Source organism: Panthera pardus, unplaced genomic scaffold (genome assembly GCF_024362965.1).
Source record: "Panthera pardus isolate Hobbes unplaced genomic scaffold, ASM2436296v1 HiC_scaffold_27, whole genome shotgun sequence".
Taxonomy (NCBI): Eukaryota; Metazoa; Chordata; class Mammalia; order Carnivora; family Felidae; genus Panthera; species Panthera pardus.
This window is the reverse complement of record NW_026526843.1, coordinates 39,572,182-39,587,899: the sequence shown is the minus strand read 5'-3', so window position 1 is coordinate 39,587,899 and position 15,718 is coordinate 39,572,182. Positions and strand designations below refer to the sequence as shown.

The window sequence follows — 15,718 nt, the reverse complement described above, 5'->3', positions numbered from 1 at the left end:
TATGGACATGTTGAATTTGATCAGTGGGGCTATCAAAGGCAGTATTCCTGCCTGGAACAAAAGTTGGAATCCATCATCTCTAACTAAAGTCTCTTCCAATTTTAAGGTTCTGTGATATATGCACATTGTAATTGGTTTACTTTTTCATCTCTATAGGTGAAAGCTGATAGATAATATAAGCTACATATTGCCAGCCAACAATTTTGAAGCACCTGTGAATTATAAAATAAGAATATCACATGTCTCACGGTTTAAGAAAGCAGTTATCCAAACATCTGAACATTCCAGACCAACTGAGAATGGCTATTTTACAAAAAGACTCTACTTCTACAGCCCAGTTTCCTTTAGATTTCCCTTAAATAGCTAGTTATCTTCATGCACTTAAAAGGTTTGATTTAGAAACAGCTTTTAGGGATGCATCTACTGTACTTATTCACAAGGTATAATTGTACTCAGTGTTTAAGTATCCTGTGAGAAGGCTAGGCAGAGGTCACTGATTGACAAAATCTGAACAAATATCAGTGGCAGAATCAAAATTTTCAAGCCCTGGTGAGGGTATCCAGTGCTAGTAAGATGATGAACAAAAGTTATTCAAAAGCAAATGATGTTTTTCTTTTTCTATAAATAGGATTAACATTTTTTGTCAGATAGTTTTGTCCTTAGTTAAGGCTAGGTTAGAACATTTCTCTGTGTTGGTTTTATTTAACAGAAGACCCGTGGCAGTATCTGTATGTTCAGCTCAGAAATATCTGTGGCAGAAGAGATAGGTTGGCCAAGAGATTAGTTTCATGTTAATTGGATGACTTCTTTTACTCTCCAAAACATGTACCAGAATGAAGACTACCAGGTCTGAAAATTTCTGGCTCCTCACCTTGCTAATTTATATCTGGATGTTGATTTGCATCTTGTTACATTTTAAGACACATGGGGAGGTGAGTTCCATAGTAGGTTTGTGCTAATTCAGTGGGTGTCTTATAATAAAATCCAGCTGAAACCACAAGGTGATATGTTGTCAGTATTGATCAGCAACTATTGCTGAGTAAGTTGAATGGTTGAAATCATTTCTCATGGAGCTTGATGAGATGAGGGGTTTTCTGGAGGTGGGGGAAGGAAATGGATACTAGCATCATTTGTTTCTAGTAACTCAGTTTACTAGAAATGGGATAGAACAGGAATTTCCATGAGTGGTAACAGGAAGTAATTAAAGTTCACACTCTGAAGAACTTATTATTCTGCACCGAGAAGTTACATTCTTCTGCAGCTCACTCTTGTTTTTTACACAGGCTCTCAGAATGGAATCACTTCAAAAGCCAGAGAGTTAGCTTGAAATATGGCCTGATTTTCCTTCCACTAGAGGTGAAATAGGTGCAGCCCCTATATTTTACCTTGAAGTAAAATACAGACCAATATTGGAGAATGGAGATTGAGAATTTTGCACAGCCTCAGGCTCATCATAGTCCAGGACAAGAGATTTCAGTGGATAATATGTGACTGGCATGGGCCAGTATTATGAGCTGGAATAGTAATGTCGACCAGTAAACCAGGACTCCGAGGTGGTCACTTGGTTCTCCTTATTAGTGCAGGAAAATAAACTCAAGCATTTGTCAACCACAAGGTGTGAAGGGGAGAAAGGCTTTTTGATTAATGCCCAGATCGCATTGCTATTGCTCCAGCATCGCTGAGGAATCTAGCATGTAAAGCCTCCATTGGTTAGTGTATAATTATGCTGCAACCACTTTTCCTTTGGAAATGCTTAGTGACTCTTGCTTTGTATTCCTTGCAGGTGAAAGCCCAGCCTCTGCGGTTCTTAATGCCTCAGCAGGATTATTTTCACTAAAGATGGAAACACTGGAGTCTGAATTGACCTGTCCAATCTGCCTAGAGTTGTTTGAAGACCCCCTTCTTCTCCCTTGTGCTCATAGCCTCTGCTTCAGCTGTGCGCATCGAATCTTGGTCTCGAGCTGTGGCTCTGGTGAATCCATTGAACCCATTACTGCTTTTCAGTGTCCAACGTGCAGGTATGTTATCTCACTGAACCACCGGGGCCTGGACGGCCTCAAGAGGAATGTGACTCTGCAGAACATTATCGATCGCTTTCAGAAGGCTTCCGTCAGTGGGCCCAATTCCCCAAGTGAGAGCCGCCGGGAGAGGACTTACAGGCCCAGCACTGCCATGTCTAGTGAGCGAATTGCTTGCCAATTCTGTGAGCAGGACCCGCCAAGGGATGCAGTGAAAACATGCATCACCTGTGAGGTCTCCTACTGTGACCGTTGCCTGCGGGCCACACACCCTAACAAGAAACCTTTTACCAGCCACCGCCTGGTGGAACCAGTGCCAGACACACATCTTCGAGGGATCACCTGCCTGGACCATGAAAATGAGAAAGTGAACATGTATTGTGTATCTGATGACCAATTGATCTGTGCCTTATGCAAACTGGTGGGACGTCACCGAGACCATCAGGTCGCGTCCCTGAATGACCGATTTGAGAAACTCAAGGTAAGGGATCTGGGACATATCCCTTACCCAACTTGGTCTCTTTACACACAGTTGTACAGTTAGCAAGCTCCCTAATAAAGCTAGGTCCACTTTTCCTATATGACAAATAAGTTCACTCCAAGTTGTTCTCATGAGGTATAGCCTCTGCTCACTTGCAAGCTCTCACTGGAACCTGTTTCGTCTGTTGTGTAAACCTCCTTGCATTTATTCACCTCTGGCCAGTTCTGGAAGGGTTAGCCCCTGGCCTGCCACACCAGTAGTCTGTCCAGAGACACAATGCCCTCTCTCCTCTGTCAGTGACATATTGCACACTACATATCTTTGTCATGATCTTTCCACCTCTTCTTTTAAGTATGTGAGTACCTATGTAGGTGTGCTGTAATTAGCATACGTGCCGATATGCATGTGTATGGGTCTAGCAGCGGGAAGGTTGGGTGTGTGTCTGTGGAGGTGTGGGTGGAGGTGTCTGAGTGTATTTATATGGAGGCGAGAGATTTTTGTGGATGACAGCTGTGTATGTGTTTGCACGCTCAGTACAGTAAAGCAACAAATGTTTGGCATCGGCCGCTTGCAACAAATTGCCATCAAGCCTTTAACAGGGGGCTAATTCTAAGCCTGCCTTAAAAAAATCCAAAACAAAACACACAAACGGACAAAAAGGAACCTCAGTTTACCACGAAATCAGGAGGGATAATCAAGTATCGGACCTAAAAATTTAAGCCGAAGGCAATAAATATTTAACCCAGTACCAGATTTTGTGCCAATGTTCATTTTTGTGGGTTGCAGACTGAAGCACTTGGTTGCATTCCCCGCCTTGGAAGTTCCTAGTCTTTCATTTGCATTCAGTGGACAGAGTTTTCCGAAGTGGTTGTGCCACATGATATTTATGTGCAGGTCTCAGTGCCTATTTTGTAAAACCTTACTACTTCACATTGATGTTAACAAATGTCAGCTCTGGCCAATTGTCTTTTTAAAAAAATTTTTAATGTTTATTTATTTTTGAGAGAGAGCAAGTGGGAGAGGGGCAGAGAGAGAGGGAGATACAGAATCTGAAGCAGGCTCCAGGCTCTGAACTGTCAGCACAGAGTCCCACATGGGGCTCAAACTCATGAACCATGAGGTCATTACCTGAGCTGAAGTCGGACACTTAACCAACTGAGCGACCCAGGTGCACCACCCCCCCAACCCCGGCCAATTGTCTTATTCCCATTACCTGCCTGCTGTGTGGTTTAACTTCTCTTAAGAAGGGAGCTATTTAGCAGAAATTCCAGAAAAGCAAAATGTTTAAATGACTGATAAAATTACTACCCCAAAATAGAGACTGGATATATAAGCCAGTTTGGAAGGAAGACCCAGATAGGATGGAAGGAGGGCAAGAAGGAAGCAGAGATTTTCCTCTTGTGATGCTCTGAAAAAGTCAGGGTAACTTGACTTCATAAAAACTTCATAAAAAGTTTATGAAGGGGGGCACCTGAGTGGCTCAGTTGGTTAAGAGTCCGACTCTTGATTTCACCTCAGGTCATGGTCTCTGGTTCATGAGTTCGAGCCCTGCTGTCAGCACAGAGCCCACTTGGGATTCTGTCTCTGCCCCACCCTCTCACTCTCTTTCTCTTTCTCAAAATAAATAAATAAACTTAAAAAAATTGGTACAAATTTTATGAAGTTGGTGAAAGTAGCAATACTCAGAACAGGATATCTTTTCCCTTCTGTAATTTGTTGCAGGTAATATCGAGAGTAGTCACTTTGACAATGGTTTGTGCCTTTTTTGATTTTTATTTATATCTAATATTTACAAATTTGTACAAAGCTCAATGTTTGTCTGTTGATTTCACTCAATGAGAATGATATTCTCATTCCTATCAAAGCTGCAGAGAGGAATAATCTCATTGATTTCAGTTCTTAGAGTCCTAAGATGCTAGGCCTTGCTCTTGGTCTAGCTGAAGCCTTCCACTTTAATGTGGTGTAAACTAAGACTTTGATAGACTAAGTGATTTGGTCAAAGTCACAGAATTGGAACTGGAACTCAGCTTCTAGACTCTGACCTAAGTATCCTTTCTACTGTGGCATGCTGCCTTTGTTTTGGACCTAAGTTTTGCCCATGAAATGTGATTTGAAACTTACCTTTATGCTCTGGCAATTGCACACTTCATGGGTCACAGATAAATGATTAACAGCATTGGGGGACGGGGAGGGACATACTGTATAAGCTTACAGCCTCATAATGGTAAGAGATGGGGGTGGGGTTGCAGGAAGAGTGGAGGATATGGATGGAACAGTCTCTGCCAAATATTTGCAGGTGTTGGAACTATAATAAGGCATTGGCCTTGAGAAATACTCCAAACAGAAAAATCTGTATCCATATGTACGGTTGAGATAACAAAAGACTGGAGAGAATAAGCCTGTATCTGCAGAACCCCAGCTTTTTGAAAACATCCGAAAACATGAAAACATTGGCTGACTGATTAGATACTTGGCACCATGCAGCTACGGCGCTAAGTCTCCAGGCTGGGATGGAGCACAAAAGTATTTTACCAAAAAGATACTTTAGTCTGTAACTAATCGGAAAGTTTTGGAGAAAGAATGGCCAGATTTTGAATTGTTCCCCTTTAATTTTTTTAGGAAATGTGCAGAAAATTCTGATTATAAATTAAGTGGAAACTTCTTTTGCTCATGTTTGGACCGAGAGTGGAAACATATGAATCATTCCCAACCGTGTGGTTTGTTATGTTGTCTGGAACATCTTGGACTTTGGGGAGGGAGAGGTGGTATGTGCGTGTGTGCGTGTGTGTGTGCATGTGCGCGCGCATGTGTGTGTGTGTGTGTGTGTGTGTGTGTGTGTGTGTGTTGGATGTGTGGGGATCACTCTGGTTTGGTGTCCAAGTATAAAAGGCTATTAGTTCCCCACATTAAGCAGAGAGGAAGCCTGACTTTTAGTGTCACACATACTCACTTCATTAGGTTCATTTTAAGTTAGAAAAGCATTTAGGATTATCCCCTTAATCTGCTGGATTCTTCCCCAAGGAGAAAGGAGAAAGCTGGTTGTCAGAAGCTATGGGGGAGATGGGCTTGGGCATACTCTGCTGACCCTGAGGGGAGCACGAGAGTCCTACAGGAGAAGTAGAAGGATGATAGTATATATATCTAGGGGATTTACGTTCTGGCCAGTAAGTGAATTGCTATTTATTTGTTTTTTTCTTTAACGTTTATTCATTTTTGAGAGACAGAGAAAGACAGAGCACAAGTGGGGGATGGGCAGAGAGAGAGGGAGACACAGATTCCGTAGCAGGTTCCAGGCTCTGAGATGTCAGCACAGAGCCTGACGCAGGGCTTGAGCTCAAGAACTGCCAGATCATGACCTGAGCCAAAGTCAGATGCTTAACTGACTGAGCCACCCAGGCACCCATAATTGCTCTTTATTTGTACTTTTTGGTTCTGGAGCTTCATTTTTGGCCTTTATAACCACCGTTTTTTGTACTAACCTCCCCGAGTTGGATTAGTGGTCTCTAGTGTTTATTTGTTTGATAAAGAATAAACAAACTGTTATGTTATAAGATGAAAGGTCAGAATAGCCAGAGGCCAGCCTGTCTTCTTAACATGTACTCAAAATGAATTAGAGGGTTTGGGATACTTACTCTGGTTTATTATCCATATTTAGTTGTCCATTCTAACTATGTATCCTTCAGAAGGCTACTTACTAGTGGTTCAATTAAATTCTTCAATTTCAAAGAATAATTTTGTTTGTGGCAGTTATTACAATAGTAAGGGCTATCAGAGTAATTATTTTCTCCATTACTTCTTTTCATTTACTATAAAAATGCTTCACGTATTAGAGTTTTCATTGTCACGAGTTTCTCCCCTTAGAAAAGATCAATGTTATTGCATTAGTAAGTGTTGGCTTTCTAAAAAGAGGTCAGGTTTTAGTGGCTCTGTATTGATGACAGATCTCAATTGCTTATTCGAAGTCTTGTACCACTCGGTTCCCATGCTGCCCATCTATCTTTCCCTGCTACCACTCTCAGACATGCTACATTTTTTTGCCCAGACTAGCCTCCTAACAGTCTGTTAGACATACCACTCATTCTCTTTTCTAACTCTTAACTTTGACTCATGCTCTTCTCTTGACCTGCTGAGGAATCCTACCTACTCTGTAGTTCTCAACTGAACCCCTACAAGGCCACTCCAACACACCCCAACAATACCATATGTTCTTTGAGGCCAGACATAATGTCTTTTACTTCTTCAGTATTCTTGCTGTCTTGCACACATAGTAAGTATATGCTCAAGAAATCCAAATGAATTAAATCTTTAAAATGGATCCACAGGAAGTATACCAGCGACTCTAGCTTGCTTTAGATCTCATCTTGTAAGATGGAAATCTGTCTTGCCATTATGACTACTTTGGAAGTCTGAAAAGAATCGCCTGTGCACTACTGATAATATTCAAAGCCAGAGTGTTAGTAAAAGTATGGCATGTCCTTAATTTTAAGTTCCTATTCATTTGAATTGCTGGATTTTCCAACTGCCTAACCCTATGGTGACATCTGTATAAATCAGATGTGATTATTCTAATTCTCTTTGAGAGTGATGTCTTCACATTTCCATGCCAACAGCCTGCCAAAAATATAGCTGATGAAAACCAGGGGGGAATAGAGGAATTTCCTGAAAGGAATAAACAAGCACATTTTCTTTTTCTCATTACATTTCCACAAATTCATTACTACAAATAATTCTTAAATGCAGTTACATTTACATATCAGGGATCTTGTTATAAAATATGACCTGGCACTAGAGTAAGCTTTTTGTCATGGGAAAGTAAAACACACACACACACACACACACACACACACACACACGAAAAGAGAGGCTGAGACAGAGAGAACTAAAGATTGCTAGACAAAGAGAAGGGAGATATGAGACTTGGGGAGTGTTCAAAGGAAACCCACAACGAGAGTTAAAAAGTTGGTAAATATGATATTCTAGAATCTTATCAGAGTTGATTACTTGCTCTTCTTCCTACTCCATCGTTCTGTCATCCACCCACCCATTCTCACTCAGCCACCGCCTTTTCCCAGTCATTTTTCTGCTCACCCACTTGACACCCACTTCTGTCTGCCAAGACAGATGCCCTCTCAACATATCTACCAATGGACATTTGACAGTTTCAGAACCAGCATGCTGATTCATATAAGAGAAAGAAAGAAATATCTTTATGAAAGCCTGGGTTGAGAGAGGGTGTATTTGCATACATATGTATGTGTCACCATACAGGAATGTATGTATTTCTGCATGGTTGAGTGGCTGAGAATGACTGTGTTTGTATTTCTATGTATATCTATAAATGTGTTGTCTCTGTGTGTGAGGCGGAGAGAGCGTCTGTGTTAATCTTCTGTGGGCATATCTGTGGATAAGTTGGGTATAAGGGAGCCATAAGTGTAAGGTCATGAGTATGTTCCCCCTAAGAAGGGGTATGGCCTCAGTAGAACCTATCCTGAGACTAAGGATCTCCCTGATAAATAAGCCATATCATAAGTCCTCATGATTAGAAAAATCTTCAGTGAGGCCAGATTGGGTTACCATAGGTGAGGGAAAAAGTTTTTCCTCAATTTCACTCACTTAGGTACTGAGCCACTGTAGTGAAATATAATATGAGCAAAGCATTTGAGTCCAGATTCACACTCTCTTAACATATGGTGGTGGACATGTATGTATGGGGGTAAGGGTAATATCTGTCATGGGGTTTCTAAACCAGCTAAACTAGCTTTCAACTGACAATCATAAAATCATTCTTGCTTATAGATCTGGCTTCTCTGTGGTCTCTTAATTGTCCAAGACTTGCTCCCCATTACTATACTATATACAAATCTCTCTCTGTGTGTTTTGTGTGTGGCAGGGGGATAAAAATGCATTTATTCCATCTCTACTCAAACTGTGTGCTAACACACTCATCTGAATTCCTGTTCTTTTCCCTCCAATAGTTATATTGATTACCTGGCTCTGTTCTCATAGAACATTTCTGTGTTGGAAGATGTTTTCTGTTGTTTTTCTATAGGTTTGAGAGCAAGCTTAGCAAGTGGATACTCCTATTATCTGTGCTGTTATCTCTCTGTTTTTGTTGTTTCTTTTGTCCCAAGTCTTCTCCTACCCAACATCTGCAAGGAGCTAACAACAATCATTAGTCTGAGCACAATTTACAAGATGTTGACTCAGAGACCAATTCCTGGGCAGATGAAAATCCTGTCTATTCTTATTGGGCAAAGGAACATATTACAGAAATATAAAATAGGTGAGGAAAGAATTATTAAACCCAAAGAAGTGAATTTGAAAGGGGAAAATGTGATACTGACATACAAGTTCTTGAAGGTTGATATAATGAGGTGATGTCTTGTTCTTCATCTCCCCCGAAGACAGACCAGATAATAACTTAAACTGTAGCACCAGTGATCGAGGCCAGGGATTCATTCATTCATTTAACAAACAATCCATGAACACTCATTTTGTTTACTGAACACTTACAGTGTTCAAGTCATTGTGGTCAGAGCTGGGGACACAGGAAATGAGGCACAGTCCCTGCCCTGGGGAGCTCTGAACTTAGTAAGAGAGACAAAGAAGTACATCAGAAATTCCAAGGCAGCCTGATAAGTGCCATGACAGAGGTTTGCACAGGATGCTCTGAAGCAAAGAGGAAGAATCAGGGAAAGGAAGTCACTGAGCTCAAAACGGGGAACCAGGAATGAGTTTGTCAGAAAAGAGGGTCAGAATGGAGAGAGACTGAAGAACGAATTGACGGGACTTGGCCAATGACTGTGGTTACAGACGATGGAGAGAAAGAAGTAAAAAATGATTTTGGAGTAGGAGATGTCTTGAAGAACAGTGGGTCGGGGATAGAAATGGGGAAATTAGGGAGGGGCTGGCAGTTTGGGTGGGATGATTTGGCTTCAGATTTGAGTTTGATATGATCGTGGGTCATCCAACATGCATTCACTCATCCAACATTTCCTGAACACCTATTACATGCCAAGTACCAGAAGGGATGTTGGGGTTATAGTGATAAAGAAAGAACATTCCCAGCCCTGGTGGAGCTTTCAGCTTACTGTGGTGAGACAGATAGTTAAGGACACAGTTACAAGACAGTGTGGTGAGTTCTGTGACAGTGGAAGCACAAGGGATTGAGAGAGAGCACAGGAGGGACATCAAAAGAGACTTTGGGTAGGTTTTTGGATGCCCAGTTGGGGGACAGGGATGGAGTAAGGAGCCTCTGCTCCAGCAGAGAGAAAATAATTTGCTCAATATCTGGAGGAGAGAAAGCACGGGATACTCTCAGAACCAAAAGGGCAAGTGTTGTAGAAGGAGTTGAAATTCAGCCCTTTGTGGTGGCGGAACGATCAGGGCTAGAGACATTAGATTGAATGCTTTTAGCATGGAGGTAGAGGCATGCAGTAGTGAGCTGAGTGAAGGCCCAGGACTGTGCCTTGAAGCACACTCAAGGTCTAGAAGGTAGACCTGAAAGAAGAGCAGGTGAAGGAGAAAGAGGAAGATGTACATGACAGGCAGGAACTGAAGAGGAACTGCTCAAGTGGAATGCAATATTGAGGATTCCAGGAAAGCAGAGTTGGCTTTGGCTCACTATTCTGTTGCCAAAGTAAACACTGGATTTAGTGTTTCCTTTTAGAAGGACCAAATAACAATATACGCTTTAACGCTAGAGATTTAACCATGCTGTGCACCTGAAAAGAGGGGGAAGAAACAAAATGCAGAATGGTCCATGTAACATTCCTGATAAGGGCCCTATGGGAGACATGGGTCTTTAATGAATGACTTCAGAACATTCTGGAAAAAAGAGGGATGGCTACCTGGTTCACCTGGCTTGAGGACCAGTCTGGTCATTCTCTAACAAACCTCAAGTAGTAGACCTTGTACATCCAGTATATCACCTGGATCCCATTCTGGGACATAGCCCCATGCCTGTATAACAGCAAATACATGTTTGGGGATGGAAGACACTCCAGCATAAGGGTGTGGGCTTCAGTTGGTGGACCAGATGGTGTGTTCTGCTGTTGAAAGGCCATATGTAATTGATACATAAAGTGACAGACTGAAGCGAAAGCAAAGTAAGTATTTTAAGACAAGCAGTTAAAAAAAGAAAGCAGAATGTGACCCCAAAAATGTGCTAAGATTTTTGGCTACTGGCTTTTGGAATATCTGGGAACATCAGTGAGCAGACAGGATGCCAGAAAAAGAGCATGTCGATAAATAGTAATGGGGTCACTGGCTCAGATCATCTTTTTTTTTTTAATCACAGCAGGATTCTTTTATTTTTTTTAACGTTTATTTATTATTGAAAGACAGAGAGAGTCAGAGCGTGAGCAGAGGAGGGGCAGAGGGAGAGGGAGACACAGAACCTGAAGCAGGCTCCAGGCTCTGAGCTGTCAGCACAGAGCCCGACGCGGGGCTCGAACTCACTGACCACGAGATCATGACCTGAGCCGAAGTCGGCCACCCAACCTACTGAGCCACCCAGGTGCCCCATCAGATCATTTTTAAAGATGACGTTGTCTTTTGCGGATTGGGGAAGGCTCCAGTTTGGGGTACATTGACCTTTATTCCTTTCCCTCCTCCCCCTGCCTCTCCCAAAGTTCAATTCCCACATCAAAACTGTTGGGATCTTACATAGACTTTAAATAATGTTCACCTGGTACCTTTTAGAAAGCCAAAGACTCTACAGGCATTTGGTGGCAATACTATATGTTTAAATAGAACACACAGAAAGCCTCACCCCCTTTTTAAGCTTTGAGACTTGCTGTGGCAGGTAGGTGTGTGTAAGTGTGCTCATGTATGTGTGAGCACGTATGCCTTCACAGAGCATGACAGGTGGTGATCGTGGTCGAGAGTGTGTGCCACCAGGGGAATCTCTGGCTTTCATGAAGAGGCAGTGTTTTGCCTCTTGGTTTCTTGAGGGAGCCAATGGGAAAGTTAATCTGAAACAACCTGTGTCTCAAGAAATGAAAAAAAAATCCCAGCAATTATCCCATTTCTTTTTATGGGATGCTGTCTGCAAGAATAGCCTGAGTCTGGTTTCTCAGAATCGGGAAACATTTTCCTCTTTGTGAAGGGTATAACAGAACACAAAGAGGTCAAGTGTATATGATACAAATGAAGTGAAAACTGGATAAAAATGGAATCGGTGTTGACCGCCAGTTTAGCTAACTCGGGCCTTTTAAAACCTCAATTATGCAAATCAGCCAAATATTCCCCTCACGTTGCGCCATTGAGACACGTGTACAGTTTTGTGAAAGCTGTAATGATGGAGTCATCCGGAGGTGAAGAGGATCTCAGTTTCATAGTGCAAATGGCTTCTCTAACTCTCACACAGGGGAAGCATGGAAGGACCCAGAGGTAACCTCCTGCAGCAGGAAATGGGAGCTTCATCCTGCTCCCCTGCCAACCTCCCATCCCCATTTCCTCCCAGCAGATATCTCCATTCCAACCTCCCCTGCCACTTTGGCTCTCTCTTTTGTCATGGTTCAACTGTTCTAGAAAGCCACACTAAACTAGGCCTAGACACAGGGAGCCCAGCCCAGTGATTAACTGGACGACACAAGAGAAGAGCAAAACAAACCAATTTTTTTTTTAATTTTTTTTTATTTTTTAATATATGAAATTTACTGTCAAATTGGTTTCCATACAACACCCAGTGCTCATCCCAAAAGGTGCCCTCCTCAATACCCATCACCCACCCTGCCCTCCCTCCCACCCCCCATCAACCCTCAGTTAAAACAAACCAATTTTTAAAAGCCAAACACAACACAACCACAAAGAGTCATGTTTAGTTTTACATATAGAGACTATATAATCTCACACACACACACACACACACACACACACATGCACGCACACACACGCACACACACACACAGAGGCACATGCATGCCCACACAAACACATACATACGTGTACTCTCTTGGTCTGCCCCACCAGAGGATAGGCAAGGTAATTACTTGGCTAAATCAATGAACTGACTCAAGCCTAAAGTGGCCCAGAATTTCTAGTTCTAAGTGATTTGTCAGTGCTAGGCATGATAAGGAAGGGTGAGGAAATAGACTGCATAATTGTATCAATTCTCTGCTTCCCTTTGCATATGTTCATTATTGAGAATCAATTTCAGTTTGAGAGGAGGCTTTAATTCCTTGTAAATGAATAGGAAGTGAGTAAATAAATGTTCAGGGTTTTCCTCAAATTATGTCTTGTAATGTAAGAAAACAGTGGCAAAAAGCCATCAACAGATGGTGTTTTCATTAGCCAGAGATTTATTTTTTCAAAGCATTTTCATATTAATGAAGTAAGGTTGAAATTAGAGTCATCTTGTCAGTTCTAGTTCTGCGTTGTTAAAATGTGCTGGTGTTCTACAAATTGCTAGGAGGCCAGATCAAAATAACCATTTGCCACAATTTTGTGACAGTAACCCAAGGTTCATAGTCTAACCAGACCCCAAATTATGCTTTCAGCCCTAATTTTTATTTTCAGTGGCTTCACAGAAACTGTGAGTCTCCATTCTGGGCCATAAATGAGGAACACACGGATCTTAGTCCTGCTCTGTACTATGAATTATTTATAGGATGTTTGTTTCATGACAAGTGTTGCAACAGGTTGCATGTACTTGTTAGAAAACATTTTCCCCATGGAATCCTAAGTTTGAATGGAAACACAATACAGTTTGAAACATGACTTTCTAATACTGTGTCTGCTCCGACTTCATCAATCTACATTACATTTACCTAATATGTCAATCTAGTCGATGGTGATACATGGGTTTTCCATTGATCTAGGAATCGGGACCACTGTGCTAGTGGAAGTCATAAACTGATCGAGCCCATTACCAATGCCCACTCTCTAACCTAAGCTGGACCCTTTCATCAGACCGTAGCTCTATCTTATTCACACTCAGCCAAATTTTTGAAGAGGAGTCCAGACTGGTAGCCTCCACATTGTCACTGCTGACGTACTCCCTAACTCTGCGTTTTGGCATTTGCTTCCAACACTCTACTGAAACTCCTTTTTCAGAGGTCACCTGTGGCTTCTAATTAACATATCCAACTGCCTTTTACTAGTCCTCATATTTCTTGCACTCTCTGCATGTTTGACAGTGACAGATCCCTTCTTGAAACATGTTTCTCTCGATTATCCTCTCAGCTTGGCCCAGACTTGCATTACCAACTGCCTTGAACATTGCAGCATCCTCTTAACCAGCGTCCCTGGCCTTAGTTTCAGTCTGCCCCACATATTGCTGATATGTTGATCTCATAAACACGGCCCAGATTATGTCATTGTCTTACTCAAAAGCCTTTGGGAAGTCCCCACTGCTAAAAAATAAAAGGAGGTACAAATTCCTTACCTAGGCATTCAAGACCTTCAAAACAGGACCTCCACCTCCATTTCTGACCTTGTCCCCCACTACTCTCTTGTACCCTCTCTTCTAGCCCAAGTCAACTTCTCTTCCCTGAACATGTCCTTATACTTTATTCTCTTTTACTCATGTTATTCCTTGTGCCTGGAACACCCTGTCCCCCTCCATCTCTGTTTGTTAGAATCCTACTTATCCTTCAAGACCCACCTTAATGTCACCTTCTCTTTCTCTTTGAATTTACTGCACCTTCAACAGAGTAGGTACTCATTACTTTTTGTTGTATTAAATCTCTGAACTACTGCCATTTCTTTTTTTTTCTTGTGATATCTACTTATCTTAGAGATCATGCCCAAACCAACAATTGCTGCCCTTCTTTTTCCCTTCTCCATTCTCTTTGCCCTTGCTAAGGAGAAGGCCACGGATTGAGATGGTTGTGGAGTTAAAGAGGGCCAGGGGAGAAACCATGCACAAGCCAAGAACAATGGAATAAATGGGGAAAAATCACTTCCATGGGAATAAAGCCAAAGAAACTAATAGAAATCTGGCAAGAGGGAAGCGAAGATTAAGCTGGTTCTCATAATCCGGTTTGAGAACAACTGAGATCAGACTGCCCATCATAGAAATACATATATCCATGGGAATACATTCTCTGGGATGGACTCCTGGGACAGTGCCAAGAATACTAAGGAGCCACAGCTACTTAGACAAGAAAGGGGCCAAGTACATGAGTCCTCTCCCCCTTCCCCCACTTCCCTTTGCTTCTCCCTCCATTCCCTTGTATCGAAAACATGAACTTTGAACAATTACAAACCAAAGGAGCCATGGAGACCATGATGAAGCAATGTACACAACCAAGGGAAGGAATGTTAGCAGAGGAAGGGCCAAGAAGTTGGGGTATTTGGAACAGACTTTGTGGGGGTGTTGGGATAGTGAGTGAGAGAGGAGTGGATTTTGGGACTAGTCCTAGAGGAGAAGCAGCCACCAAAGCTGAAGACTTGGGAATAGGAAGGAATATAAAAGCCCATTATCAACCAAGAGTAAAGAACATTCTGTTTTTTTCACATAAGGAATGGGAGGGAGCAGCCTGCTCAACTGAAAATGTGTTAAGAGTTCTGAGTGCTGTTGTAATTTTGTTATATTCAACAGATTTGCACAGTGGTTCTAATGCACACCTAAGAAGATCTATATACCAGTAAGCAATGATAAGCAATGGATGTCCTATCTTGATATGGCCAGGAGTTGTCACTTTGAAGTCTACTGTCTCCATGGGCTAGTCCTTAGGGCCAAAGAAGAGGAGCTATGAGATACAATGCTTGATTTTTTTTAATTAAAAAAATATGTAAAATGTTTATTTTTGAGAGAGTGAGAGAGAGAGAGAGAACATGGGCAAATGACGGGGCAGAGAGAGAGGGAGACACAGAATCCCAAGCAGGCTCCAGGCTTTGAACTGTCAGCACAGAGCCCGGCGTGGGACTCAAACTCACAAACCGTGAGATCATGACCTGAGCTGAAGTCAGATGCTTAACTGACTGAGTCACCCAGGCACCCCTAAATTTTTTTAATGTTTATTTATTTTTGAGAGAGAGAGAGAGAGAATGGGGGAGTGACAGAGACAGAGGGAGACACAAAATCTGAAGCAGGCTCCAGGCTCTGAGCTGTAAGCACAGAGCCCAGTGCGAGGCTCGAACTGAGCCTAAGTCGGAAGCTTAACCGACTGAGCCACCAAGGTGCCCCATACAATGCTTGATCTTGATGAATCTCACACTTAATTAAAGTACAGTCTTTTTTTCCCCTGAAGGAACCTACTGATAAATCTAA

General features: G+C 42.1%; 1 protein-coding gene across 5 annotated transcripts in view; it reads left to right on the top strand.

Annotated features, from left to right (window-relative positions):
- The window catches only part of MID2 (midline 2), a 101,711-nt gene that overhangs the window by 11,926 nt on the left and 74,067 nt on the right, over window positions 1-15,718 (top strand). For all 5 annotated transcript variants that reach the window (XM_053891280.1, XM_053891283.1, XM_053891282.1 and 2 more), the window contains exon 2: window positions 1,784-2,499. In XM_053891280.1, coding sequence (XP_053747255.1) covers window positions 1,840-2,499 — 660 coding nt within the window. In that variant the 5' untranslated portion in view covers window positions 1,784-1,839. The remainder of the gene's footprint in view (window positions 1-1,783; window positions 2,500-15,718) is intronic.